This window comes from Cynocephalus volans, chromosome 10 (genome assembly GCF_027409185.1).
Source record: "Cynocephalus volans isolate mCynVol1 chromosome 10, mCynVol1.pri, whole genome shotgun sequence".
Taxonomy (NCBI): domain Eukaryota; kingdom Metazoa; phylum Chordata; class Mammalia; order Dermoptera; family Cynocephalidae; genus Cynocephalus; species Cynocephalus volans.
Window position 1 is genome coordinate 102,228,748 of NC_084469.1, and position 27,928 is coordinate 102,256,675.

Sequence of the window (27,928 nt, forward strand, 5' to 3'; positions counted from 1 at the left end):
ACTTTTCCATCTTTGCAGCAGGAAGGCCCTTGCCAGATGTAGGCCCTTTGATCTTGGACTTTCCAGCCTCCAGAATTGTGAGAGAGAAATTTCCTTTATTTATAAATTACCCAGTCTCAGGTATTGTTATCATAGCAGAAAATGGACTAAGAAACATTCAAAGGAATTATCAATGAAGTCTCATACCTTTTGATTTTGAACTCAATGCAGACCCCCAATAAGAGCACTTGCCCAGGGGTCCTAAGTGTCCCAGCTCCCTACCTACTTGGTGAAGTCTGCTCCTTTGTCATCTTCCAGTGCAGTGTGGCTCCCTGTGTGTCATTCTGTGCCTCACTCTCTAGGACTTATAATAAATTCTTAATTTCATATGCCTCTGAATATAATTTCTCTGATCATGTTGGAGTGATCCTGAAAGATCCCAGAAGGGGGACTTACTGCCCCATTCACAACACAACTGGCAAGGACAGAAGTCCCTCAGAGATACCCTCTGACGGCCTGTGGCTTACCAATTGGCTATCCCACTTGGGCTCTACCGTCTGAAGAGGTTCTCTGTCTAATTGGTGTTGATGCTTGCTGCTCTGTCCTGCTTTGTGTTCACCCTTCCGAGTGCTGCCAAATAGAAGTGAAGTTCTATCAGAGTTGCATGAGGGCATATTACTTTAAGGAAGCACGGAAAACTGGGGGCCCAGTGGGCTACAGTACCTTTTGTGACCCTGCCTGTATTGTCTAATGTCCCACTGAATGGCATTTGGGAGAAAGAGATAATTTACTCTTCTCTCTCTCTCGACATAAGGGTGTCTCACCTACTTGTAGTCCTCTACGGCACCTCCTGTAGGTCCATTCCTTGCTACTTGCTATGTTTTGAATGTTTGTGTCCCTCTGAAATTCGTGTTGGAACTTAATCTCCATCTGGTGGTATTAAGAGGTGGGGCCTTTGGGAAAGTGATTAAGTAATAAGGGCTGCACTATCTCAAATAGAATTAATGCTGTTATAAGAGACTTCAGTGTGAGAAATGCCCTCACCCATCCAATGCCAAAGGATGGACAGAGACACGAGGTATAGGTAAGCAAGAGTCTAATGACAGCCTTATAAGGTTTGGGTGTCTGAAGGGCAGGCACATGGAAAAGGGCTGTAGCAAGCAATTTGTTTCCTGGTATGCAAGTCCCTCCCCTGGCTTCCTCATTGGCTGAGTACCACAGGGTGCACAATCTTCCTGAATCGATGGCTAAAATTTATTACCCCCTTGCAAGGAACTCTTTTGTCTGGGGGCTCAGGACAAGCCCCTGAAAAAGGCCCACCTAAGCCATGTGAAGGGAGAAACACCAGGGACTGAAGAAAACAATGGGGGCTAGGAACTAATTACCATCTCAAGGGGAGCCTATCTGTTCAGAGACCCTCCAGGAAAATGAAGAAAACAAAAGGGGCTAGGAACGAATTACCATCTCAGTAAAACACCCTCAGATAAGTCATTTCTGAAAATGAATCACTTAGATTATTTGCTTACATTCAGAAACCCACCTGGCCCTTTTACCTCTTCTGCCATTTGAGGATACATTCTTTGTCCTTTTCACTCCTTCCATCTCTTCCACAATGTGAGGTCTCAGCACTCATCCTTTCTCGTCCCTTCTGCCATGTGATGATGCAGCCAGAGCCCCCATCTTGGAAGCAGAGAGCAGCCCTTATCAGACACAAAATCTGCGGGGGCTTTCATCTTGAACTTCCCACCCTGCAGAACTGTGAGAAATAAATTTCTGTTCTTTTTAAATGATCCAGTCTCAGGTGGACTCAGACACTGCCATTGCTCTCTGTCCATGAACCTCATGGCATGTTGCAGAAGCTGTCGAGACTGGTAGCTGAAGGACATAAACTAAGGATGAAGCCTGGAGCACTTTGACCCCTCTTCCCATAAAATACCTGAGGACATTTCTCAGCTCTTTTGAGATTATAAATCTCCTAGTCAGTGTGCTCAGGCACTAAGTGCTGCTACCTATTATCATGATAAGTGTCTAGTAAATTGTCACAAAATAAAACATTTAAGAGACAAAACTGAGGCCACTATTGCTCTTCTGGATGTAGACTTCAGATCTTCTGGATGGTTTGGGGGCTCTGTAGACAGGGATCAATTTGGGCCCACTGAGGACCAAGAAGAGCCTGTCAGTTAAACATCCAAAGAGAGGGAAAAGTTTCAGCTGCCTAGAGGTACAAACCAGTTTAAAATATTTTGCATAAGAGAATACGAAGAGGATGAAAGGACTGATTATCCTGGGGACAGCGACCACTTCAAGCAGAGTTTGCCAAGAGATGCCCAACCCCTGCCCCTCCCTCTTTTCTCCTATCAGCCAAAGACATTAAAGACCTAGGCCTCTAGTAGCTAAAAACCTAAAACAAAAAAAACTGTAAGTGCAACATCTTTCATTCTTTTTTGACTTCTATTGTGAATACAGTCCTCATTTACAAATCTTATTTACATATTACAAATGGGTCCAACCCCCTCACTTGCCCCCCCAATTAAAAATGAACAGGAACTCTCATTAGTGCTCTCAGAAACTCCATCACTGAAGAGGCTTTGGCAACCTCTTCTCATGCTTCAGAGTGTTTCTGGATCATTTATGAAAGCCACTAGTTGCCCGAGCTTCTGATTGCAAGATATTATGCCCCTCCAGCCTTGTGCTATATGTCATTTAGATAAATAACTGGAATTTCCTGAGCTGTTCTGGAAATAGACTCCTACAGATCCTGAGCCTATGACCCTCCATACACAGCTGCCCTTTATGCTGTGGGTCATGGATACCCCACAAGCCTGGCATGGCTGCTGAGGCCTTCCTAAGACAGTATGAAATCATTATGGGTCCTTTGATAGTAAATTTTACTGCAGAAGAGTGGCTTCCCGTCTCCTTGACAGATGCCAGGGTACTGGAGGATCCGCCTCGTGACTAAGTGGACAACAATGGGAGTTCCTCAGCTATACAAATGGCCCTGCTGACCACTACACCTGATAGAGCTTAGTGCAATTTTGTTTCACTGAGTGTCCACATTAGGAAGCCATGGGAAACTAGTCTCCATCGTGCAGGGAAGCCATGGCTGGTAGGTCAGAGTACAAAAGACAGTTTTCTTCTCACCTTTGTATTCTGAATTCAATACACTGCCTGAAAACTCCGTTTTGTATCATGTTACAGTTACTTAGCTATAATCTTGGTATATGTTGACAATGATAAAAAGGATCTTGGTTGTCTGACAAGTCACCGGATGCCTTAGGTGAGCCAGACTCTGTGCCAGGTACTGAGGAACACTGGCATCCAAAGGAGATTTAGTGCCACCCATTAGAAGCAACAGCTCTCCAAGGGGAAGCAGATCCCCTTGTCACAAACATTGTCAAAAAGCATTTCTAGAGAGACAAAAAGTTCTTTATGATAAAAGATTTTGTTTCTGCAAAAAACATTAAACTTTAAAAAGTATATTCACCCAGGAATGTCTGCCAAATGTATAATGAATATTACATTCCTGAAGAAACAGACAAGTCACAATTCCAGTGAGAGATGTTAACATATCTCCCATACTGCTTCTCTAAACAGTAGTGAAAAAATAAATTAGGATATACATGTGAAAAAGGTAAGCAGTGCGCCGAGAGTTCATAAACAGAATAATCACAAACTGCTTGTCTGCAGGTGAGGGTGAGAGAATGGACTGGAAGGGGCTAGAGGGACTTCTGGGGAGATGACTAAGTTCTATACCTTGTTTAGGCTGGTGATTGCAAGACTGTTCGATTGTCAGAACTCATCCACTGAATACTTAAGATGTGTGCATGTGACTGTACTTTAATGTTATCTCAATTTTTTTAAAAAAGTCAAATATTCTGTGCAGGTGACACCAAACTGGACATAGTTTGTGGACCTGTTCAGTCCATGGACTTCAAGTTTGTGATAGGTGGTTAAAGTACAGTGTATTCCAGGAGTTTAGACAGGTGATTTTTCTAACCCAGTGTGACTTCAGGGTTTTAATCTCCTCATGCATAGAACAAGGCCTGTAGAGTATTTGAGAGGGTGAACTTGGCTTATGGATAATGAACTCTGGCACTTTGAGCATGTCAGCATTCAAATACTATTCTGTTGATTACCAACTGGGCTGCTTTTTTGAGTTTGATTGTCATTTTTTTTTTTTTTCTTTTTTACAGTGGCTGGCTGGTAAGGGGGTCCAAACCCTTGACTTTAGTGTTATCAGCACCATGCTCTAACCAAGTGAGCTAACCAGCCACCCATGTCACTAATTTTTAACAAAAAGAGTTTACCTTTAAACTATATGTGGTTAGAAAAATAAACAAATAAAAATAAAGGAAAAACTCACTGAAAATAAGCAGAACTGATAACTACTATAAAAATATGGTTCTCTGAGAAAACCCACAGGATAGGCAAGTGTTGGGTACATCTGACTTGGTATTGTCCTTCTGCCAATGTGAGGGGAAGAGGACAAATATATTAGATTTGACTGTTTCAAAAAAAAAAAAAAAAAAAAAAAAGATGTGAATGTTTCCAACCAAGATGGTGTTGAGTACTTGCAATGTATTCTGAATTTCATGTAAAAACCTTGTCAATTCCTTTTCTAATCTTTTAGGATCAAAGGTGGAATAGCCAATGGTTATTCTCCTTTTCTGGCATCATCATGTCCAAGAACCAATTCAGAATATTTGTGCTGTCATAGTGTGCACAGGTGTATGTATGTAGAACACTCTACTTTCCCACCTGCTTGATTTTTCTCCATAGTCCCCTGCTTTTTTGGGCAGCTGGCTGGTACAGGGATCAAACCTTGGACCTTTGCGTTGTCAGCACCATGCTCTAACCAACCGAGCCAACGGGCCAGCCCCTCCATAGCACTTCTGAACTATGAAGTTCATTGCTTATCTTCTTCCACAGGAATGTTGGATCTTTAAGGCAGAGGACACTTTCCATGTACTTTGCTGCTCTGCTCAGTGCCTAGCACAGGGACAGGAGCTCTTAACTATTTCCTGAAAGAATGAACAAACAAGTTAGAGCTCAAATATTAAAATAAGGCACAGACCTCCAAGCTGTTCCAAGCCCTATCAAGGAAACCCCAAGGTGTCAGCTGAATAACAATTTTATTTTCCTATTTATCACATCTATCAGTAGTCTAGACTAGGACTTCCAATAGGAACATAATGTGTAAGACTTACAGTATCCACAATAAACGACATAAAAACAGGCAAGATTATTTGTAATAATGTTTTATTTTACTGCATATACCAAAAATATTGAGTATGTAAACCAATTTTAAGACTGACTTATTTATATCCTTTTCCTTATACTAAGTCTTCAAAAGTCAATAGACACTGAATTGTGATCAGATGTACGTGAATTGTGTTTATATCTAGTAAAGGTAACAGTTTAAAAAATAGATTTAAACATCTAAGTTGTTCCAAACATACTGAAGTTTTCAAATAACTAAATTATGCATATTTTTAAATTTCAGTTTTAACAACTAAAATTAAATAAAAACCAACCAGAGAATATACACTGTGAAACTAGGCTTAAGTCTGAAAATTGGAGGCTCAATTTGGCCATGTTTGCAACCTGAAAGGTGACAAAGATATATCACTCTAGGAATGACCAGGCCAGAATAACAAACGTTCAAATTCTACAGAATGAAAAAGCCATACCTCTGTCAGCAGACCAGACATAAGAAAGCAATCCCCATATTCCTTTTATTGTTTCTCTTGTGTTAATCACGTTTATGAAAAGCTGGGAAATATCATGTAAAAAAGATGACTTTCCAACATTTCTTACCTTCATAAAGGTTTTCTCCTCTGTGAGATAAGTAAACAAAGTATTTAGCAGAATTACAAATTTTCCACATATATTCAATCAATAGGGTTTCTCTCCATTGCAAGATCTCACAAATTCAGTAAGATCCATGGAAATGGTGAAGACTTTCTGTGCTTCTTCCTTATATGGCTTCAGGGTGAGTTTTTACAAGCTGGATTGTGATCAGATTCCATTGGCTCTCTCACATTCCTTAAATTCATGGGGCATTGTCAGAGTGTGTTGTTTTATGTCTTTGAAGTAAATGGGCATACCTGAAGGCTTTTCCACATTCCTTACAGTCATAAGGCTTCTCTCCAGTATGTATTCTTATGTGTTGATTAAGAGCTGATTTCTGAGAAAAGGCTTTTCCACATTGTTTACATTCATAGGGTTTCTCTCCAGTGTGAGTTCTCATATGTGCAGTACGGTGTGACAAAGCAGCGAAGGGTCTCCCACATTCCTTACATACGTAGGGCTTCTCTCCAGTGTGAGTTCGTACGTGTTTAGAAAGGGCAACAGCCCAAGTGAAGGTTTTCCCACAGTCCTTACACTTAAAAGGTTTCTCTCCAGTGTGAGTTTTCATATGAGAATTAAGATGTGAGGCTCTAGCAAAGGATTTCCCACAGTCCTTACATTTATAGGGCTTCTCCCCAGTGTGAGTTCTTACATGTTTAGTAAGGTTGGAATGCCCAGTGAAGGCTTTGCCACAGTGCTTACATTTGTAGGGTTTTATTCCAGTGTGACTTCGACAGTGAATTTGAAGGTTGGAGGAATGACTAAAGGATTTTCCACATACCTTGCATCCAAAGGGCTTCTCCCCTGTGTGAGTATTTAAATGTTCTCTTAGTCGGTAAAACCTAGTAAAGCCTTTCCCACATTCCTTACATTCGTGGGGCTTCTCTCCAGTGTGTATTACTACATGGTTATTAAGGCCTGAGTACCGACTGAAGGCTTTCCCACATTGCTTACATTTATAGGGCTTCTCTCCAGTGTGTGTTCGTTCATGATCAGTAAGTCTAGAGCGCCCAGTGAAGGTTCTCTCACAGTCCTTACATTTATAGAGTTTGTCGCTCTCTCCAGTGTGAGTTTTTATATGAGAATTAAGATGTGAGGCTCTAGTAAAGGATTTCTCACAGTCCTTACATTTATAGGGCTTCTCTCCAGTGTGAGTATTTAAATGTTGACCTAGTTGGGAAAACCTAGTAAAGCCTCTCCCACATTCCTTACATTCATAGGGCTTCTCTCCAGTGTGTTTTTGTTTGTGATTAGTAAGTCCTGAGTGCTCAGTGAAGGCTTTTCCACATTCCTCACATTTATAGGGTTTCTCCCCAGTGTGGGTTTCCATGTGGCAATTAAGATGGTAAACATACCTAAAGGTTTTTCCACATTCCTTACATTTGTAGGGTTGTTTTACAGTGTGCTTTTGAACAGACGCAGGATGGCTTGTGGGGTCAGTGACAGCTCTCCCACACGCCTTCCATTCGTAGAGTTTTTCTCCATTGTGAGTTGTCTTATTTGCCTGAAGGTGTGACTGATTAAGGATCACTTTCCCACAGTCACTGGATTCAAAGGATTCGCCTCTCACGCATGTGCTCTGGGAAGCAACATTTGGAATCAGGCTACAGGCTGTTTCACACTGATTCAATACAGAAAGTTTCTCTCCAGCAGAGATGTTCTTGTGCAAAATAAAAACGGCTTTTCCATGGTGATTACAGTTAGAAGTGTCCCTTGAATTCTGAGTTCTCATGTGTGTCTTAAGGCACGAGTGTTCACCAGAGATTTCTCCACGTTGCTTACCGTCCCAGGGTTGTGGTCCATTGCAGCTTACAGCCTGATGAAAAAGGGATGATTAAAGGATCTTTCTGATTTATTAACAGATTCCACCCACCTGAAAACAGAAATATTATGCTAATCATTATGATTTTTGCCATTTTTATTACATGCATATAGTTCCTGCCCTGTGGATTTCATTCAAGTCGAATAAAGAAACCCTACAGTAAGAACTGTGTTATCTGCCCTAACCATGAAAACATTCCTGTATATTTTCATGAAATTTTTAAAAAAATCTCAATAACTAGTAACATAGGTGGTAAGGAGTACTTTTGGGAACTAGTTTCAAGCTAGGATTAGGGTATCCAGAAAATTCACCATATTCAGAATATCTCTCTAAAGACATTCCTCCTGCTTAGGTGAATGCTACTTTTCTCAAATCTCTCATTTGTACTGATGTCCTATAATGGAATTCCCATTCTTGTCTGAGTGTGGTAAATGAAGAATCTCCCTTGTTAATCTTACCATTTGTATCCCATTTGATGTTTTTAACCAACAAACATCCTGCTGATGTGCTGACCTTTTGGTTTTAAGTCGCCACTCTGAAGTAAAACAGAATAGAAGAGTTCGAAGAATGAAATGCTAGGTTAAATAAGTTAAAAATTATATAGCTCATTTGTATTTGTTTTCTTTTTTCTTTCATTTGTTTTCATATTAAACATGTTAACAAAATGAAGTAAACGTAAAAACTTGGGGTCAAATTTAGTACTTTTAAAACAAGTTTTCTATGAAAATTAGACTTGGGCCGACCCCGTGGCTCACTCGGGGGATGCAGCGCTGGGAGCGCAGCGGCGCTGGGAGCACCGAGACCGCGGGTTCGGATCCTATATAGGGATGGCCGGTGCGCTCACTGGCTGAGTGCAGTGCAGACGACCCCAAGCCAAGGGTTACGATCCCCTTACCAGTCACAAAAAAAAAAAAAAAAATTAGATTTAATGGTGAACAGAAAGAGTATTACAGGGAAAAAACTGAGAAAGATCTAGAAAAAGTACATATATTAAAACAAATTCAATTTACAAAAACAGCATGTTTGTGAGATCACAGAAAAGTCTGGGTAGACAAAAATAAAGCTTTATGGGAAGCTGAAGATATCCCAAAACTTGAGTCTAATGGCCTCACATTCTGTGACAAAGTAAATCTTGAAATGTTTCCTCATTACAGTTCCAAACATACATTGACCAGGTATGTTCTTCACACTTACTTTGGAGAACTCTTCTCTGCAATGTCCTCAAATCTTCTTCCTCCAGCCAAGAGATCAGCCTGGGTTTGAACAGCTGGTATCCTGCACACAGAAAAAGACACATTAGTAGAAGAGGCTCATGCAAGAGATGACAAACCTACCATTAAAAAAGAAACTACATTTATAAACAAAGCAATGAAATTATATCAAACAGCTCAAAATGCAAATATCGCCTCAGGCACACACACACACCCCCCACACCCACAGCCAGCCCAGCAGGTGACCACTGAACTGCTGCAGGAAGCGCTCCAGGCTCTCCCAACCTGGGGCAGTGGGAGGCCTCGAACCTCAGCCACGCCCCCCCCCCACTGCAGCCAGCCCAGCAGTGACCACCGAGCCGCTGCAGGAAGTGCCCCAGGCTCTCCTGAGCAGGGGTGGGGGGGCTGAGGATGGTGAGGGCTCTTGCCACACCCTCCTGACATCTGCGCCCAGCCTGGCACCAAGCTACTACTGGAAGCCCCCAGATCTACCCTGTGGGAATGAGGGGGGTGCCACAGTCCTCAATCCCACCCCTCCTCCTTCCTCCTTCCCATTTCCTTCCCCTTTCCTCTCTCCCCCTCCCTCCCAACTGCTCTGCAACAACATCCTAGAATGTAAAAAATATTAATAAAATTACATTTTCTTTAAAAAAAAAAATGCAAATATCCTCATCTTTCTGTGCCCCAAAGAGATTGCTTATCATTAATCACACTCACACTTAAATACACATTTAAGCACCACTAAGACTTTTATTCACATAGTAAATAACGTTAAGCACAAAAAGAGATCTTCTTTCTCATGAGAAACTACACCAGTCTCTCTCAACTATAATGTGAATCAGAGCCATCTGAAGGGCATGTTGAAACTGACAGGACCCCAACAGCAGATTTTCTTATTCACTATGTCAGTGGTGGAGTCAGAGAATATGCATTTCCAATACTGATGGTGATGAAACTGAATCCTGGACCACGTTTTGAAAACGACCACAACTAGATTAAAACCCATTTGTTCAGGGACTAGGTCTTTGTTATTTTCTATTGTATTCTGTTTAATCATCACTGACCCTGGAAGACAGTAAGTACATAATTTATATATCTTCCATAGGAGACTACAATAAATGATCCAGTCTTACCTACTGAAGCCAGGTTCTTGTAGTTCTCCAGCATCACATCTCTGTATAGGTTTCTCTGAGTTTGATCCAATAAAATCCACTCTTTTTGGGTAAAGTCCACAGCTACATCCTCAAAAGTCACTGGGTCCTAAATCATCACAGATACACTGGTTCGAGTCATGTAATATGTCCACATACATTCATGAAATAATGGAGGACTTTCTCCTACCACACGCAATCATGGTCAATCTACTCAAATCACATGGCTTTAATGGCACCTCTTACACCTGAACTTATCTCACCACCACTAGACTGGCAGCTCTTCTCATCTTATTTCCTTTTATTGCAGCACATTCCTGAGCATATTACAAACACTTGACAAATGGTAACATATGAATAAATTCACTGACAAAAGTACCTTTCATCTTCCTTACCATGTGTTAGAGCACTCAGCAAAATAAGAAACATGCACTTGGCACCATGAGGGTCAAAATAACAAGTAATTACAGAAATACCTGTGATGATTTTTAAGGTACTAACTAACCAAAACAGAGGATCCACTCCCTGAAAAATTCACCTAGAGACTCCATCCTTGAGTGAGGCTTTATTTGCTTTAAGAAACTGTGAAGTCTATCTAGAAGGAAACGTGTCTACCTGATGGATGGAAGATGTCATTTCTTTTTAGAAAAACACATGTGCAGCATACCTGTTTACAATGTATCAAAGAGTCAGCAAGCATCCTTGCTCCTGGTATCTTTTCTTGGTGAAGGTAGATCAGGTCCCCAGAAGGACCACAACCTGGGGGAAAAAAAAGAATGAGAAGCTGCAGCTGATCATAATAATTTACTCACTCGTGTGCCTGGAAGTCATTCCATCATAGTAAAAAACCCCAATATAATTCTGCACACTCTTGAACACACACACACATACACACTGCTGCATACCCTGGCACAGCAGGCTGTCTCACCTGAAAAAGAGAAGGTGAGCTACGCTGCCCATAGGGAAAAAGGTAACTCTCATTTTACAGGTAAGGAAATTTAAGCCCTTACAAATGAGTATTGCCTATAGTGTTAATACTCATAGAGAATATCAGGTAGCACCTGTTCACACAGCACTCATACCAAGAGCTGACTTACAAAACTACATTCTCCGGCCACCTTCAGCACCTCCAAAATGAACCAGGAGCATTACAGCTCTGTGGGTCTATATTGCTTAGGGGGGGGACTTAAAGCAGAATCTCTGAAAAAGAGCATCAACAGGACTTACCACGGGACAAATCAATGGCTGCCAATGTGAGGCTGATGGTGAAATTTGCCTGAACGGTCCTCTCTGTGATGCCAAGACCACTTCAAAGCAGGTGATGAATCTACAAGGACTGCACAATCTCTCTCTGTCTTGCCACAGGGTTATCTCGAGTCCTGTTTCATATCAATCCTTTGTCAACAAACATTACTTATCAGTCATCAAGTATCATAAATTAGTGCTCTCTCTACAGATAATATAGGTGAAAGCCATTAACACCAACATACTCCATGAGTATTATTATCAGTTGTCATTTACAAGGAGCAGTATGTGTCAGAAGTCTCAGTAGGAGCCTTACATATATAAGCTCACTTAATTATCACAAAAATCCTTCAAAATAGATATCACCTCCAATTCATGGTTTAAAAAACCCTTAGATTCACATAACTCAAATTACTGGAAATACGTATTACTTGTTTTGTTTATTGCAGGTACTGAATATTTTTAAGTTATGTGCATGACCTACACATTACATTTCTATTAGCACTGCTATAGTTGGCTTCTTGGCACAATGAAGACTAGAAAACTGAAAGGTTTTATGTGGTTAACACCCTTGAGCTTCCCATGACGGAGCTTGGAGCAGACTGGAGTCTGTGCCACCTACGAAAGTTTCAGCTCTGGCTTACTGCTTCATTCTTTTAACAAATACTTAAGAAGTTCTGACCCTGTGTCAGGCTCTGAGCAGAGAGCAGTGAAATATACAGAAAACATCCTAGGCCTCAGAGATCCAACATTCCTATGAAAGATAAGCAATGAAGTGTAATTGATATATCAGTTCTTAAGGGGTATAATAATGAAGAAGGTCAGAAAATAAATACTGTCATAGAGACAAAGGCACACACTCACTGAAAGCACAAATATTGTGAACTGGTTCTTGAGCAAGATGATAGCAGAAAGGGAAATAACCATTGACTATTCCATCTTTGAACCAAAATAATTAGAGAAAGAATAACAAAGGTTTTTACAAAACTTAGAATACACCTAAAATACTGGGCAGCTGTGTTCACCCTATCACAGCTCTCTGCTTGCATTGTCTCAGGAGCCCCCAAACCACTTCCCTTATGGAGTTTCCCAATTCATGAATTAGTTTGGACAAAGAAACTGGTTTAATTTTTATGATGCAAGGCTGGCCGGTTACTACAGTTGGTTAGAGAATGGTGTTATAAAAGCAAGGTCAAAGGTTTATGTGCTCATACCAGCCCACCCCATACACACAGAGCTAAATTTTTGTTGTGCCTCAGTTTGCCTTTTAACAAATCATAACTCAGGTGAACTCACGGAGGGCCCAGCTGAACAACACACCCACCCACTGTTCCCAAAGATATAACTTGAATAGAGACAATCTTGGAACTGGAAAAATCCCCTAAGTAGGCTCTCTGGCCTATAAAGCAAAGCCTTTTATGAGAGGGAAAGCTAAGTGTGGGCTCCTGGAACTCCCTACCCCTCCCCTATTAAACCAGAAGTCAGACAACATTCCTGGGACCCCAACACCAGGAGGTAAAATGGCTCTCAGATGTGTGGAGCCAGGACTGGAAATGACTAAAAGGAACCACCTACGTTACTTCCGATTAAAGCCTCGGATGGGCCTGGACGGGTTCCACAGCTTGGGCCTCAGATATGCTGGACCTTGTTGGCCATGCAAACTCTAGTTTCCTTGAGAGACAGTGCTGATGGACCCTAGGATCGATTCTGCTTGCAGGCTGGAGGCAGAAACAGGTCCATAGCACCCCTGGGTAAGGCTAAGGACTGCCAGTGGGAAGCATACCCAGGAAAAGGGGACAGAGGTGGGAACAGGCTCAGGGTGTGTTGTAGATAGGCCAAATACACTGGAAGGGCAAGGCTGGGGTGAGGATACATTCCAAACGATGCCCATCAACAGCTTTTCTATATGCCTCAACCCATGTTCTGGTGCCCTTTCAATCATCTTCCATATTGATAAGCCTGCAGACGTACGGCATGCTATATCACTTCCATTCAATCTCTCTGTGGACATTTATTCCCATTATTTATTTATCGGAGCATAATGCTAAAGTGGAGTAGTTGATTCCTTTGTGTTTTCAATGTAATATTTTCTGTAAATCTTAATATTTTTTCTCCATCAAATATGTACTTCTATTGTTATTTTTCTGATCTTACTATTCAGCCAGGACCACTTATATATTAAGTTGTAAAACAGCACTGATACCAAGAATTCTCCAGAGTTTTATTTAGAAATGTATCAGAATCATAATAAAAATACCTAAAGTTTTCTTTAGGAAGTGGCACATTGATATTAAACTTCATAGGGAAGAACAAAGATCTGAAAATAATCAAAAAATACTAATACACAAAAGTGATGATGATCTACAGGTGTTGAAACATACTGTGAAGCCACCATAATTAAAACTGTGTTGTACTGGCACAGGAACAGGAACAGACAAATGGAATATCTAGAAATGCACCTAAGAACATAAGGAAAGTTGGTTCCTAAGTGTATTTCAAATCAATGAAGCAAAACTATAGTATGTAATAAAATGTGCCAAGACAACTGGTTAGCCATCTGGGAAAGAATAAAATGAAACCTGTATCTCACACCACATACAAGAATAAAATTCAAGTGATAAGGAATCTAAATGCAAAAAATAAAAATATACATATACGTGAGGGGTTCAAGTGATTTCTTTGCTAAAGTATACGACTAGGATGTGGGAACAGTGCATAAGTTTCTGGGGGACAGTGCTTTGACAAGTTAACAGTGAAGGGGGTGGGAGAGTCCCACAGAGCACGAGAGTATCCACAGTCCACAGACTTCGACTGGAGAGTCACTACTCAGAAAGGGTGGAGAGGAAGAGAATTACCAGAGATGGGGATAAGGTGGGGGTCCTAAGTGACTGAGTGATGTTGCGCAGCACCCTGGCAGGTGTCCCTGGGTCAAAAAGCTCTGAAGGACAGCAGGGGCTTGGGGTTTTTGTAGCTCCAGCGTTTATCTTATCTATGGTCAGCAGATGTTGTACATAATTTTACAAAATACACAAAGCAGGGACACTCTAAATGGTTAAAAATATGCTTGTTAGGGCTACATTTCAAGCAACAGAATGTGTTTAAATTTGAGTTTTCCACTGGTGGGCTACTGTAAATAATTGTGCTATGAACACTGGTGTACAAATATCTATTTAAATCTTTGCTCTCAGTACTTTTGTATACATGCAAAAGTGGAATGGCTAGCTTCTGTGGCAATTGTTTAATTTTTTGAGGAACCACCATACTGTGTTCCAGAGCAGCTGCACCTTTTACATTCCCACTAGTAATGCAGAAATGTTCCAATTTTACCACACCCTTGTCAATACTTACTGTCACCATAGGGGTAAAGTGATATCTTTGTGGTTATGATTTTCACTTTCCTAGTGTTTAGTGATGTTGAACATCTTCTCATGTACTTATTGGCCATCTGTATATCTTTTTTGGTGAAATTATTCAAGTCCTTTTTCCGTATATGATTTTTTTTTTAATATTCCAGAACTGAAGTTCCTTATAAACTCGAAATGTTAATCCCTAATCAGATGTATGATTTAGAAATATTTTAGGGCCGGGCCGGCCCGTGGCTCACTCGGGAGAGTGTGGTGCTGATAACACCAAGGCCCCGGGTTCGGATCCCATATAGGGATGGCCGGTTCGCTCACTGGCTGAGCGTGGTGCTGACAACACCAAGTCAAGGGTTAAGATCCCCTTACCGGTCATCTTTTAAAAATAAAAAAAAGAAATATTTTAGGGCCAGCCCGTGGCTCACTTGGGAGAGTGTGGTGCTGATAACACCAAGGCCATGGGTTCGGATCCTATATATAGAGATGGCTGGTTCACTCACTGGCTCAGCGTGGTGCTGACAACACCAAGCCAAGGATTAAGATCCCCTTACCGGTCATCTTTAAAAAAAAAAAATTCTGTAAATTCTTAGATCAGTATTTTTTCACAGGACACTCTGTATGTGTGTGTGTGTGTAGGGGGAAAACCGGTCATCTTTAAAAAAAAAAAAATTTTTTTTCCTACCATTCTGTGGGTTGTCTTTTTACTGTCTTATATTCTCCTTTGATGCATAAAATTTGTAATATTAATAAGGTCTATTTCATCTTTATTTTTTTAAACTTGCCTGTGAGGTTGATGTAATAACCAAGAAATCCTTTCCAATTCCAAAGTCATGAAGCTATTTCCCCTTGTATTCTTTTAAGAGTTTTATAACTTTAGCTGTTACACTTAGGTTTCTGATCCATTTTGAGATTATTTTTACATACAGAAAAATGAAAGGGCCTGCTCCATTCTTCTGCATGTAGATATCCATTTATCCAGCACCATTTGTCCCTAGCATGTAACATAAAATTGATCTATAACAATTTTTAAGTACAGTATTGCTAACCATATTCACATTTTTCTACAATAAATATCTAAGATCTTCTTTATCTTGCGTGAATGAAAGGCTATACCCACAGAACAACTCCCCACTCCCCCTAACCCCTAACCCCTGGCCACCATCATTTCATCTTCTGCTGCAATGGGTTTGACAACCTTAAATAATTCGTACATGTGGAATTACGCTGTATTTGTCTTTCTGTGACTGTTTTCACTTAGCATAACGTCCTTAAGTTTCATTCTTGTAGGGCCATGTGATAGGACTTCCTTCTTTATTAAAACTGAAAAATACTCCACCAAGGGGCTGGCCATTTAGCTTAGTTTGTTAGAGCGCAGCGTTTTAACACCAAGGTCAAGGGTTCATAATCCCATACCAGCCAGCCACCAAAAAGACAATAAGGGAAGGATATTTCACTGTATGTATATACAACATTTTATTTATCCATTCATCTGTGTATGGACATTTGGGTTGCTTCCACCTCTTGCCTATTGTGAATAGCATTGCTTTGAATATTGGCATACAGTATCTGTCGAGTTCCACTTTCAATTCCTTTGAGTATATACCTATGAATGGAATTGCTGGATGATAAGGTAATGCTAGGTTTAGCTTTGAGGAACCATCAGACAGTTTCCATAGCAGTTTCAATATCTCACATTCCCAGCAGCAATTAACTGGGGTTTCAACTTCTCCACATCCTTGCCAAACTTATTATTTTCTGTTTTTGCGTAATAGTTGTCCTAAGGGGCCTAAAGTGGTATCTCGTAATGGTTTTGATTTGCATTTCCCACATGACTACTGATGTTGACCATGTTCTCATGTACTCATGGGCCATTTCTGTATCTTCTTTGAAGAAATATCTATTAAAGTACTTTGCCCATTTTTTAACTTGGTTGTCTTTTTGTGGTTGAATCATATGAGTTTACATATTTTGAACATTCATGCCTTAGATATACGATTTGCAAATATTACTCCCACTCTGTGGGTTGTCTTTATACTTTCTTGCTCTTGCCCTTTGGTTCACAAAAGTTTTTAATTTTGATGATGTCTAGCTTATCTATTTTTTTATTTTGTTTCTAGTCCTGTTATGTCATATCTAGGAATCCATTGCAAATACAAAGTCATAATGATTTATCCCTGTTTTCTCCTTAAGCGTTTTATGAACTTACCTCTTTTATTTACCTCATTAATTTATTTTCTGTATATGGTGTGAGGTAGGTATCTATCTTCATTCTTTTCCATGTGGAAAGTCAGTTGTCTCTGCACCATCTCTTGAGGAGATTATTCTCTCCTCACTGAATGTACTTGGCACAGTTGTCAAAAATCAATTGGCCAAAGATGTCTGGGCATATTTTGACCTCTCAGTTCTATCCCAGTGGATTCTTATGTCTATTCTTATGCTAACATGTATTGACCACACATTTAATTTATCTGTATACTGATGCTTTAACATTATCAGAATGGCCCAGGGCTTTTTGCTATTCCCAAGCAAACCATGGCTCACCGAAAACATCAGTAGACTAGATAGCACCAAACTATATGCATTAACAGACTCACTGAAAATAATTTTAGTAGGGAATATCTTTCAAATATATCTAAAAATTCAGAAAGTCGTATCCTCTGCCTTGCACATGCTTCTCATGGAAGTCACAATTAAGGCACTTGCCCACAGTTTGGCTCCCGCCCTCTGCCTCATAAGCACCCCTGGTGTTTCCCAAATGTCCCTGATTGTCATGCTGGGTTTTCGCCAGGGAACTGTGAGTATAAAGAAACTGTAAAACTGTTTCCATTTCCTCTCTTGATCTAGATCTGTCTTCAGCATACCTCACCTCAGCTATTATAATTAAAATAAGTGGCACAAAAATAAAAAAAGAAAAAAGGTTAAATAAATAAATGCACAGTGAGTAGGGTGGTTTTGCCCCAGAAAAGAGAAGGACGCCACTAGACTGCTCTTGGCCTACTAACTGGATTCCCCGAACTAAAGAGGTAGCCTGGAAGTCATTGCTGGTTACTTGGGGAAATGCCCCTTGATTGTGCCACTGTGTGATATTTGTTTCAAGATTGCCATCATTTCCCATACTAAACTGTGGAATTTGAAATCTGAGTCCTCCAAAGTTTCCACTGCCTAAGCTCTCCCCATTGCTGATGCCTAAGCACCCATGGGTAAGAAGTCCACATTGTCTGCCTCATTCTCAAAAGGATCTTGGAGGGAGTGGAGCAGAAATACTACACCTCTTGAAATAGAATGAACCTCAAAAAAAAAAAAGAAAGAAAGAAAGAAAAAAAAGAAAAACCTCATGAGCTGGTAGTGCTTGCAATCAACAAGGCATATCTCAGGCAAACTGTAATTCCTTGTAACCTGATATAGTATAGCTGCTGGAGATTGCCCCATGTATCACCTGGATGTTCCACGTGGTATGTAGACCTACCGTGGGGGAACCTCGTCTGTAGAATATGACACCTTGGAAAATATAGGGTTGTGTGGCTGTTGGCTCCTGTTTTCTCAACTTACTTTTTTTGCTCTTTGTATCCAGACTCAGGAGCTATGTGGGCACATACCCTTGGAGACCAGTTTCTCTGCCATTTGAAATTACAAATCTGCTGATCAATGTACTTGGGCACTCGTAACTGTTGCTGCCTATCACCATGCTGAGAGTGTCCTTTTAAAATTAAATTGTTACAAATTAAATAACTTAAATGACAAAATTGAGGCCACTACTGCTTTCCTGGATGCAGAACCCAGCTCCTCTGAAGTTGATTTCAACCTTTTAGAAAGGGAGCCCACAGCAAGCCACTCAGAACAACCAGGAGCTTCTCAGTTAAACATCCAATGAGAGAAGAAAAAAACTATAGCCACTTAGAGATATACGCCATTTAAAAAGATTTTTCATAAAGTAATACTAAAAGGGAAGGGGGCTGATTATTCTGTACAAAACAGCCATTCCAGGGAGAGGTTGCCAAGAGCAACCTGAGCCCTTCCCCCACCATCTTTTCCTCTTAGCCAGAAACAGAAAATAAAGATTAGCCTGTAGATGGCTAAGCATAAAACAAATAAACAATGAAAAATAAAGAGCATAAACACTGCCACCATAATTGGCTAAGAACTCAAGAGAAAAAACAAACTATAAACCATGTGTACTGAGGTAATGCCAGGTGAAGCTCACACGAAGGCAGGCATAGATTACTTAACGACTGAGCGCGTAGGTGAGCCTGCCAGTACCAGCCAGCAGGACTGCACGGCTCCAAGCAGCTCCCTCACCCCTCCGTCTTGGACCCAGGCAGGTAGGGAGCTCCAGGACCTGCCCTCACGCCCTGAACTGGCACCACGCAGGTGAGCCCACCAGTACCAGCCAGCAGAACTGCATGGCTCCATGTGGGCCCCTCACCCCAGCACCTTGGACCCAGGCAGGGGGGGAGCTCCAGGCCCCACCCCTGTGCCCTGAACTGGCACCACACAGGTAAGCCCACCTGTGGTGGCTGGCAGCAACACCAGCCGGTGGAACCACATGGCTCCACACGGCCCCTCATCCTGCCTCAGACCCAGGGGGAAGCACCAGCCTACAGTTCCGACCCACCAAGTTTGGCCCAGCAGAACTCCATGCACTAGAGGGTCATTCTACAACTACAGAGTCTCGAACGGGAACCAAGGTGGTTTAACATAACCACCACCGCACCTACTGTCAAGCAAAGACAATTCACCCCCCCCCAGTAGCAACCAAGGCCACGCCATAGCCAACCTCAGTGTAAAAGAAGAAGCAAACCCCCTACCAAATGACCAAGCATCAGCAAAAAAACACTAGAAGCACAAACAATCAAGAAGAAATGACACCAATGAAAGGATACAGTAATGCCCCAAAGTCAGACTCCATGGAACAGGGAATCCTTGAAATGACTGAAAAAGAATTTCGAGCAATGATCTTAAGAGAACTTGAAGAAATAAAGGAAGACTCAACTAGAAAACACAATGAAACAAGAAAAAACATCCAGAATATGAAGGAGGAAATCTACAAAGAGATTAATACCATAAAAAAGAGTGTAGGAGAACTTCTAGAAATGAAAGACTCACTTGATGAAATAAAAAACACGACTGAGAGCTTGAGCAGCAGGGTAGAGCAAGCAGAAGAAAGATTTTCAGAGCTTGAAGATGGTCTTTTTGAAATAAGTCAGGCAGACAAAAAAAAGAAAAAGAATTTAAAATGATGAGGAAAACCTAAGAGAGATAGCAGACAACCTCAAGTGCTCTAACATCCGAATTGTGGGTATTCTCTGAAGGGCAGGAGAAAGGAAAAGGTATCGAAAACCTCAAGGAAAAAGTAACAGAAAACTTCCCAGGTGTAGGGCGAGATACAGACCTTCAGGTCCAGGAAGCTCAAAGGTCTCCAAATAGATTCAACCAAAAAAGATCCTCCCTAAGACGTATTATAGTTAAATTCACAAAGCTCAAAGATAAAGAGAGAATTCTACAAGCAGCAAGACAAAAGCATCAGGTCACTTATAGGGGAACCCCCATCAAACTAATAACAGACTTCTCAACCGAAACCCTACAGGCCAGAAGAAAGTAGAATGATATATTCAAAATACTAAAAGAAAAAACTGCCAGCCAAGAATTCTTTACCCAGCAAGGCTCTCCTTCAGAAACGAGGGAGAAATAGTGTATTTCCCAGATAAACAAAAGTTCTAGGAGTTCACCACCACACGACCAGACCTGCAAGAAATTCTCAAGGGACTCATTCATCTGGAATCTGAATAATGGTGACCATCATCACAAATACACAAGTAAGAGCAAAACACACAGTTAAAACAAAAATGCCAGCAAGAAAGTGAAAGAGCTAAATCATTCCACCTTAAATTCCCAATTCACACTGAGGAAGAGAAAAGGGAAAATAATGATCAAAAGATATTTAAAACACCTAAACAAGTAGCAATTAAATGACAGGAATTAAATAACACTTCTCAATAACTACTCTGAATGTGAATGGACTAAACTACCCATTCAAAAGATACAGACTAACTGACTGGATTAAAAAGCTAGACCCAAGTATATGCTGTCTTCAAGGGACCCATCTCACCTGTAAAGACACTCATAGACTAAAAAAGGGATGGAAAAAGATATACCATGCAAATGGAAACCAAAAACGAGCAGAGGTAGCTATTCTTATATCAGACAAAATAGACTTTAAACCAAAAAACATTAAAAAAGACAAAGAAGGCCATTATATAATGATAAAGGGAAATACACAGCTAGAAGACATAACAATCATAAACATGTATGCACCCAATACCAGAGCACCCAGATATATTAAGCAAACACTCTTAGACCTAAAGAAAGATAGGACATTAATAGTGGGTGATCGGAACACCCCTCTCTCAGTATGGGACAGGACTTCCAGGCAATAAGGGAACATTCCCAGGGCTACAAATTGGAGTTGAGGGGCGAGGGGGCAGGGGAGGGAGGTTGGGGGATAATTGAGAGGGGACAAAGGGTACAAAAGTAATTTCTGGTAATGGATATGCCCCCAGTATGAATCTGGGCCCCACATCATGGGCAGGAGGGGGGACAATCAGCTTTGTATCTCACGTATATTTGTAATAAATAAATAAATAGATGACTTAACGATTTAAAAACAAACCCCTAGGTATAGGGGGAAAAACCCAAGGTAATTAAATAGATTATATATACATATATGTATACAATATTTTAATATAAAATACATAATAAACTGTCTATAGGTATGTTACTAAATTAAATAAAATTAAACTAAATTAAACTAAATCAATAACTAAATTAAAACATAATTCCCTAATTAACACAATTGAAAATCCGAAATTTATATATAACAGAAGACAAAAAGGACAATGATAGGCTTTTGTTTCTGTACCACATAGGCTATAACTTAAACATTTGTGAAATACAGCAATTGCAAAAACTTCTTGGATTTCATCATAAATGCGCTCAAATTAAAATTATATCTGGCAGGCCGGCCCATGGCTCACTTGGGATAGTATGGTGCTGATAACACCAATGCCAAGGGTTCGGATCCCTATATAGGGTTGGCCAGTTAGCTCACTTGGAGAGTGTGGTGTCAAGGGTTAAGATCCCCTTACCGGTCATCTTTTATTTCATTTTATTTATTTTTTTTTTTTAAAGATGACCGGTAAGGGGATCTTAACCCTTGGCTTGGTGTTGTCAGCACCACGCTCAGCCAGTGAGCAAACCAGCCATCCCTATATAAGATACGAACCCATGGGCTTGGTATTATCAGCACCGCACTCTCCCAAGTGAGCCACGGAATGGCCCTTACTGGTCATCTTTTAAATAAAAAAATAAAAATAAAAAAATTATATCTGGAGATCCCACCAAATTTAAACACTGTGCTCCCTACAGTCTTAAAAAGTTACTTAAATTAAATGGAGGGAAAAATGGGTATGCATCACTGTAACTGTAGGATTGCCTAAATTTCCCAATGTTACAGTACACACTGTCCTAAAGTATTCCATATTGGGAATAAATACTCTGGTACAATGAACAATAAATTAAAATTAGAGTAAGGTTTTAGGATATATAACATGGTTTGATGCATAGAACCCCACAAGCCCCGGTTAAATAATTAATATGGTCAAAAGTTAATTAAAATAGGGTCTCCAAGCTTTAAAACCTGTCCATAAATGTGAACGTGAACAAATGACTGACTGAATGAAACGAATGGATAAATTCCCATGATGGATGACTACAACTTTCATCTATCAATGTCCCCATACCTGAAATTATGAAAATTGTTGATTCTACTCAAAAACTGGTAAATATTTTGCTCTATATTGTGTCTGAAGGGCCACAATACACATTTTCCAGGCTACTCAACAGCTTTGTCATCACAGACAATTTTTCAGATAGAATGTTGATGACATCTACTTTTCCTCAGGACCACAGATATGACATTACATTGTTAACATTCTCCTCTAGGGAGATACATTGGACAGACTAATTAATGACACGTAAGCCCAACATCTTTTAGTCCTTCTGGATTCTGGTGGGAACATATTTCTTATTTACGAGTTTACTCAAAATTTAAACTCAACAGGCAAGCCTGTTAGTGTTCTCAGAAACTCCTTCAAATATAGAGACTTCGACAACCTCTTCTCATGCCTCCTGGAGTCTCTGAACCACAGTGATGGCTATTAGTTGCCCAGGTTTCCCATCCAAGAAACTGCAACCTTCCAAACTTGTGCTATCCATCATTAAAACACATGACTGGCTACCTACTGCACTATCCTGGTAAAGTGGCTCTCACAGATCGTGAGCCAGTGACCGTCCATACCCAGCTGCTCATTATGCTCCAGGTTATGAAAATACCATCCATAAGTGTCACACAAGCACCTAGGCCTAGGCAGGATGGAACCAAACATGGGCCCTCTAGTATATTCCACATGTAGGAGAGTGTGGCTTCCCTGTCCCTGTCCCCAGACTCTGATTCCCTGAAGAGCACCTTGGGATTAACTAAGTAAGCAATGATGAAAGTTCATCCCTATACAAATGGCGCTGCTGACCTACACCTGATGGAGCTCAGTGGAATGCTGTTGCACTGAGTATCCACATTGGAACATGGGAAACTAGTCTCTGGTGTAGAGACAAGCCGTGGCCGGAGGGACAAGTATTCCATACAACAAACCTGTCATTATCATTTAAAATCTGTCTTCCCAAGCAACACATGACCAACCAGTTTAATGGTTTCTTTCCTTCCTCCCTCAGGACAGAGACACTGTGTATTCTATTGTGTTACTCCCTCTGTGCACCCACCCAAAATAAGCACATACCCCAGAGGTTTGTTCACCACAGACCTCCAGATGTGGACACTGGAGGCCTCTGGACCACAGTGGTACCCAATTTCCCTGAGCATGGGAGCCTGCCCACCAGCTTTGGTTCACATGTGCCCTAAGGTGTGTTTGTCACATCTCTCATGAGACAGACGCCAGGAATTTGAGATTTTGTGCTGACAGTGGAGTCCCAACGCCCTCTGCACATGAACACACCAATTTCTTGCAGCATGTTTGACTCGTGACGGTAGACCACCTCAAACCAGGAGTAACCCAGCAACATCTCCACCCTCCAGTGGGCTACAAGTACACTGTGGCCAACAGGCCCTACTATGGACCCAGTGATCTCCATCTTCAGGTATTCATACCCTTGAATAATTCCCTTTCCTTGAGTGTACACAAGACCTTTGACTTGTTTCAAGCCTTTACAATATGACAAATATGAATTCTGCAGATGTAATTAAGGACCCAAATCAGTTGGTTTTGAGTTCATCAATACAGAGTTATCCTGGAAAACTGACTTATCAGGTGGCAGTCTTTTTAAAGAGATAATCTAGGCCTTCCCTGAGGTTCTGGCTCTACTCTAACTTGCTTAATGGAAGTGCCATGTGGCAAGAACTGCAGGTAGCCTCTAGAAGCTGTCGGCAAATAACAAGTCTTACAGCAGCAAGGAGATGGATTTTGCAGTTACCTGAGTGTAGAGACAGATTCTTCCCTAATTAAGCATCCCTAGAAAGCCGGATGAAAACACAACCTAACCAATGCCTTGACTGCAGCCTGGTGAGAACCTGAGCAGAGCACCTACCTAAGCCATGTCTGAACTCCTGATCTAAAGAAAGTGTGAGATAATAGCAGTGTATTGCATTGTCACTAAACGTTTGTAATCTGTTAGAAAGCAATAGATAACAAACACATTTTCTCTAAGGAGGTCTCAATCCCTTCCTTGGGGAGGGCAGACATTCCATATAACAAACTTGCCAGTATTTATTTGAAATCTGTCTTCATAACTGAGGCCACCAGAGATGGGAAAGGGAGAGGCGTGGGGGGCTTAGTGAGAAATTGTTAAAAGGCCACAAAAAATGATTACATTGTATAATGCTGAATACACTAATTATCCTGATTTGAGCATTACATAATGCACACAGGTGTTGATATTCAACACTGTACCCCACAGATATGTACAATCAATTATGTTTCAACAAAAAATAAATAAAATCATTCTTCCTAGACACACTGTAGTCTCATGGTGGGAGTACTATATCCATTCGAATGGTTACTGTTTCTCCATTCCTGGAAGAGAGCCTGGCAGTGAGACATTGAATTTAGGGAATTCAATGATCATTTGTGGTTTGTTAGACAACAGTCATTCCCTACAAAAATGTTACAGTATAGCTAAATGCAAATAGAGGGCACAGGCCTGGCAGGTTAGCTCAGGTGGTTTAGAACATGGTGTTGATAAAACCAAGAGCAAGGATTCAGATACCCTTACAGGCCAGCTGCCAAAAAACCAACAAACAAAAAACCCCCACAAATAGAAGGCACACAGAAACAGAATTACAAAGCAGAAATTAAGTAAGACTCATATACTAAAAAAAAAAAAAAAAAAAAAAAAAAAAAAAGACTCATAAAGTGTCTCCCCACACTGCAACATAAACCAAAACATTGTACTTCTGGAAGTATATTTGAGTATTCTTATTCACCATATATGTGGACAAGATACTGACACTCCTCTTGAAAACAAATGCCTTGCACTTAAAACTAAAATGTGTTCCTTATTTTTCTCCAGAACAATTTCTAAACAAGGTTAACAAAAGTTGATTCAGAAACTGCCAAATGGTACAAGATCAGGAGAAGTCAAACAATTTAATGTATGGCAACCTTAAAAGCCTATGCTGAAAATGTTCCTCCACATGTGAAAAACTGATACAGAGAAGTTTATTCACCACAGATTAATCACAGATGCTACAACTGGATAGAAAAGTTGCTAAGGGACAAGATATTATGTGTCAAAATATCAACCCACAAATTACTTCCTTATTCAAAATAAAAAGTCAAAAAAAAAAAGGAAAAGAAATTAAAAAGAAAGGAAAAGAAAAAAAGACAAAGGAAAAGTCTACTTTTAAAAAAGAACACTACCTTCAACAAGTGTTAAACTTAGTACCACTAACAGAAGGACAATATAAATGTCTTCCTGATAAAATGCAATTGGAAGTACACAACACCACCTACAAAATATTTTACAAACGATCTTTTGAAGCCTCGACTAGGTAACAGGAAACTATGGCTCACAGATATGTTTTTGTAAATATGGTTTCATCCGAACAAAGCCATGCCCATCTGTTTAGTACACTATGTGACTGCTTGCCCACTACAAAGACAGAGCTGATTAATTCCAGACCTCATGGCCCACAAAGCAAAGTACTTTCTATTTGTCCCTTTTCAGATAAAACATTCATCAACCTCTGCTCCGGAACATAATTAGCAGTTTAAAGGAAACACAGACAATGGAGGAATAATTTAAACACACCGTGAATATATAATCAAAATAGTAGAATGCTGAGGGCTGACTGGTTAGCTCAATTGGTTAGAGTTTGGTGCTGGTAACACCAAAGTCAACCATTTGGATACCCACACCGGCCAGATGCCAAAACAAAACAAAACAAAATTAAAAAATAAAATAATAGTAGAATGTTGGAGTTTCTAAGAGAATATGTAGCTCTGCAAAAATTCAATAAACCGCGAGTATGCTTGGTTCAGAGACTGAAACAGGTAAACAAATGTAATACAGAAACCTTGAATGAATCTTAGATCCAAAAACACCCAAAAGCCTATTTTAAAACAATGTGGAGAATTTTCTTTTCTAAGAGAGAAGATATCACATTACTTTACTGTTTCTCATTTTCTTGGTTGAAATAATAGTAATTTGCATTTAGTAAGACAATATCTTTACCTTTAGAAAATGCATTAGCAAGCATTTAAAGGTCAAGTCTCATATCTACTATCTATTTTTAATTTACTTACTATCAAATAATCCACTATAAAATGTATTTATCTATCTGGAGAGAGAGTAAACATGCAAAGTGGTAAAACTGGGGGAATCTACTACAATGGGTATTAGATATTCAAATTAACAGTACGTTGAAGATTTTTCAAAAGAGAGATGTGGGGGAAAACACACTTAGTCCAACATTCCTGGTAGTGGTAAATTCGATTATTCTAGGACTACTGTTATAAAGCCTCCATCCTTTCTTCCTGGAGGGTCCTTGACTTATGGGCTGTGGGGATGCACAGGCCTAGAAACTTCAGATGAAAAGAACATCTAAATATTCTCAGTTTTCTTTAATAGAGTTCTGAGATCTACGAACGTTTATATCCACATACAAGACTATGCACGTCCTAGACACCTAAGAAAGTATCTTTACATTTGTACATGAAAGTACTTGTCAAAAATAAAACAGGACGCCCAAATCCGAATTCCCATTAGAAACATCCGTTTGCATAAGAAAAGTTAGGAAGAGGTTCCCTTGAACCAACTCTCACACAGGGCTTACCGGGAAGCGCTGGAATCACCAGGTCTGTGAGGCCGGAGGACGCTGGGGACAGAGTCAACGAGACGAACGGCGGCAAGTCGTATTTCTTCCGGAAATAAAATCACAACGGTTACTACTGGGTCTCACGGCTGGCTAGCTTCAGCGCAGCCATGTTGAGCCTTCCCTCCACCCCCAGCCTTCTTCCTTTCTTCTCCGGGAACTGAGATTCCTCTCCCGGGAAGGGGTAAACATTACTGTTATCATCAAGGGAACGTCTTGTGGGCTGTGTCTAGCACGCTTTGGGCAGGCTTTGTACTGAGGCAGTCAGTGGCTAATCCGGAGCCTATGACTTAACCTACCAGCTGTTATCGGACCCCAAGAGCTGTGTCACCTTGCATACCACTGGTTTCAAAATTGCCCATTATTCTGAACCCTCCCTAAAAGTCTTATAAACTCCCTGCTTTCCTTAGTTCGGGAGAACTGATCTGGCTGAAATTGCGCCTGGCTCGGGTCTCTTTCTCTTCTCCGTCTCGCCGAACCTAACAGTTACTCTGGAGACTTTTGAAGAGGAAAGCACAGAGCATAAAAACACCCGGCGGACGTGCCACTGTCACGTCGGACCCGGCTCCCGGTAGGGACGAAGGCCCGAGCAGCCTTTCGGCCCAGGCCGCGCCGGGAAGACCCGCGACCCCGGCGGACGGGAGCGGAGCGACCCAGGCCTCTCTACGGAGGCCCCTCGGCGGGCCACACCCGACCCTAAACGCCCCCTTCTCTTCCCAGTCATCCCCTTTAAGCAGAACTCACTAGAGTCGGGACCTTCCTGCAACCAAGAAGGAGCAAAAGCTTCTGGGCGCGCGCAGCCAGCTACAGCAGGCAGGGCGGCGCGGTGACGTCACTTCCGCTTCCCTGGCGGGCCGAGCGCGGTTCCGGAA

The 27,928-nt window shown here is 40.9% G+C and overlaps 1 protein-coding gene across 2 annotated transcripts; it reads right to left on the reverse strand.

Moving 5' to 3' along the window:
• Positions 1-4,611: 4,611 nt before the first annotated feature.
• On the reverse strand, positions 4,612-27,872 carry LOC134387215 (zinc finger protein 266-like). 2 transcript variants are annotated; one of them, XR_010024579.1, is made up of 9 exons: positions 27,801-27,872; positions 27,018-27,102; positions 11,241-11,408; positions 10,681-10,772; positions 9,996-10,122; positions 8,846-8,926; positions 8,110-8,186; positions 5,797-7,645; positions 4,612-5,000 (listed from the first exon to the last, which is right to left on the reverse strand). XR_010024579.1 is itself a non-coding variant. In XM_063109622.1 (8 exons), exons 4-8 carry the CDS (start codon positions 10,711-10,713, stop codon positions 6,032-6,034), a joined length of 1,932 nt encoding a protein of 643 aa, XP_062965692.1. In that variant the 5' UTR covers positions 10,714-10,772; positions 11,241-11,408; positions 27,018-27,102; positions 27,801-27,872; the 3' UTR covers positions 5,478-6,031. The 2 variants fall into 2 exon arrangements, 1 of the variants encoding a protein (XP_062965692.1); XM_063109622.1 differs by lacking the exon at positions 4,612-5,000 and having other exon boundaries at positions 5,478-7,645.
• Positions 27,873-27,928: the final 56 nt, after the last annotated feature.

Coding starts and splice junctions, on each gene's coding strand:
- LOC134387215 (XM_063109622.1), bottom strand. CDS start 10,713: ATGCTTGCTGACTCTTTGATACATTGTAAACAG. Junction 10,123..10,680: donor CTTTGATACATTGTAAACAG/GTATGCTGCACA, acceptor GTGATGATTTAG/GACCCAGTGACTTTTGAGGA. Junction 8,927..9,995: donor CAAGAACCTGGCTTCAGTAG/GTAAGACTGGAT, acceptor TTCTGTGTGCAG/GATACCAGCTGTTCAAACCC.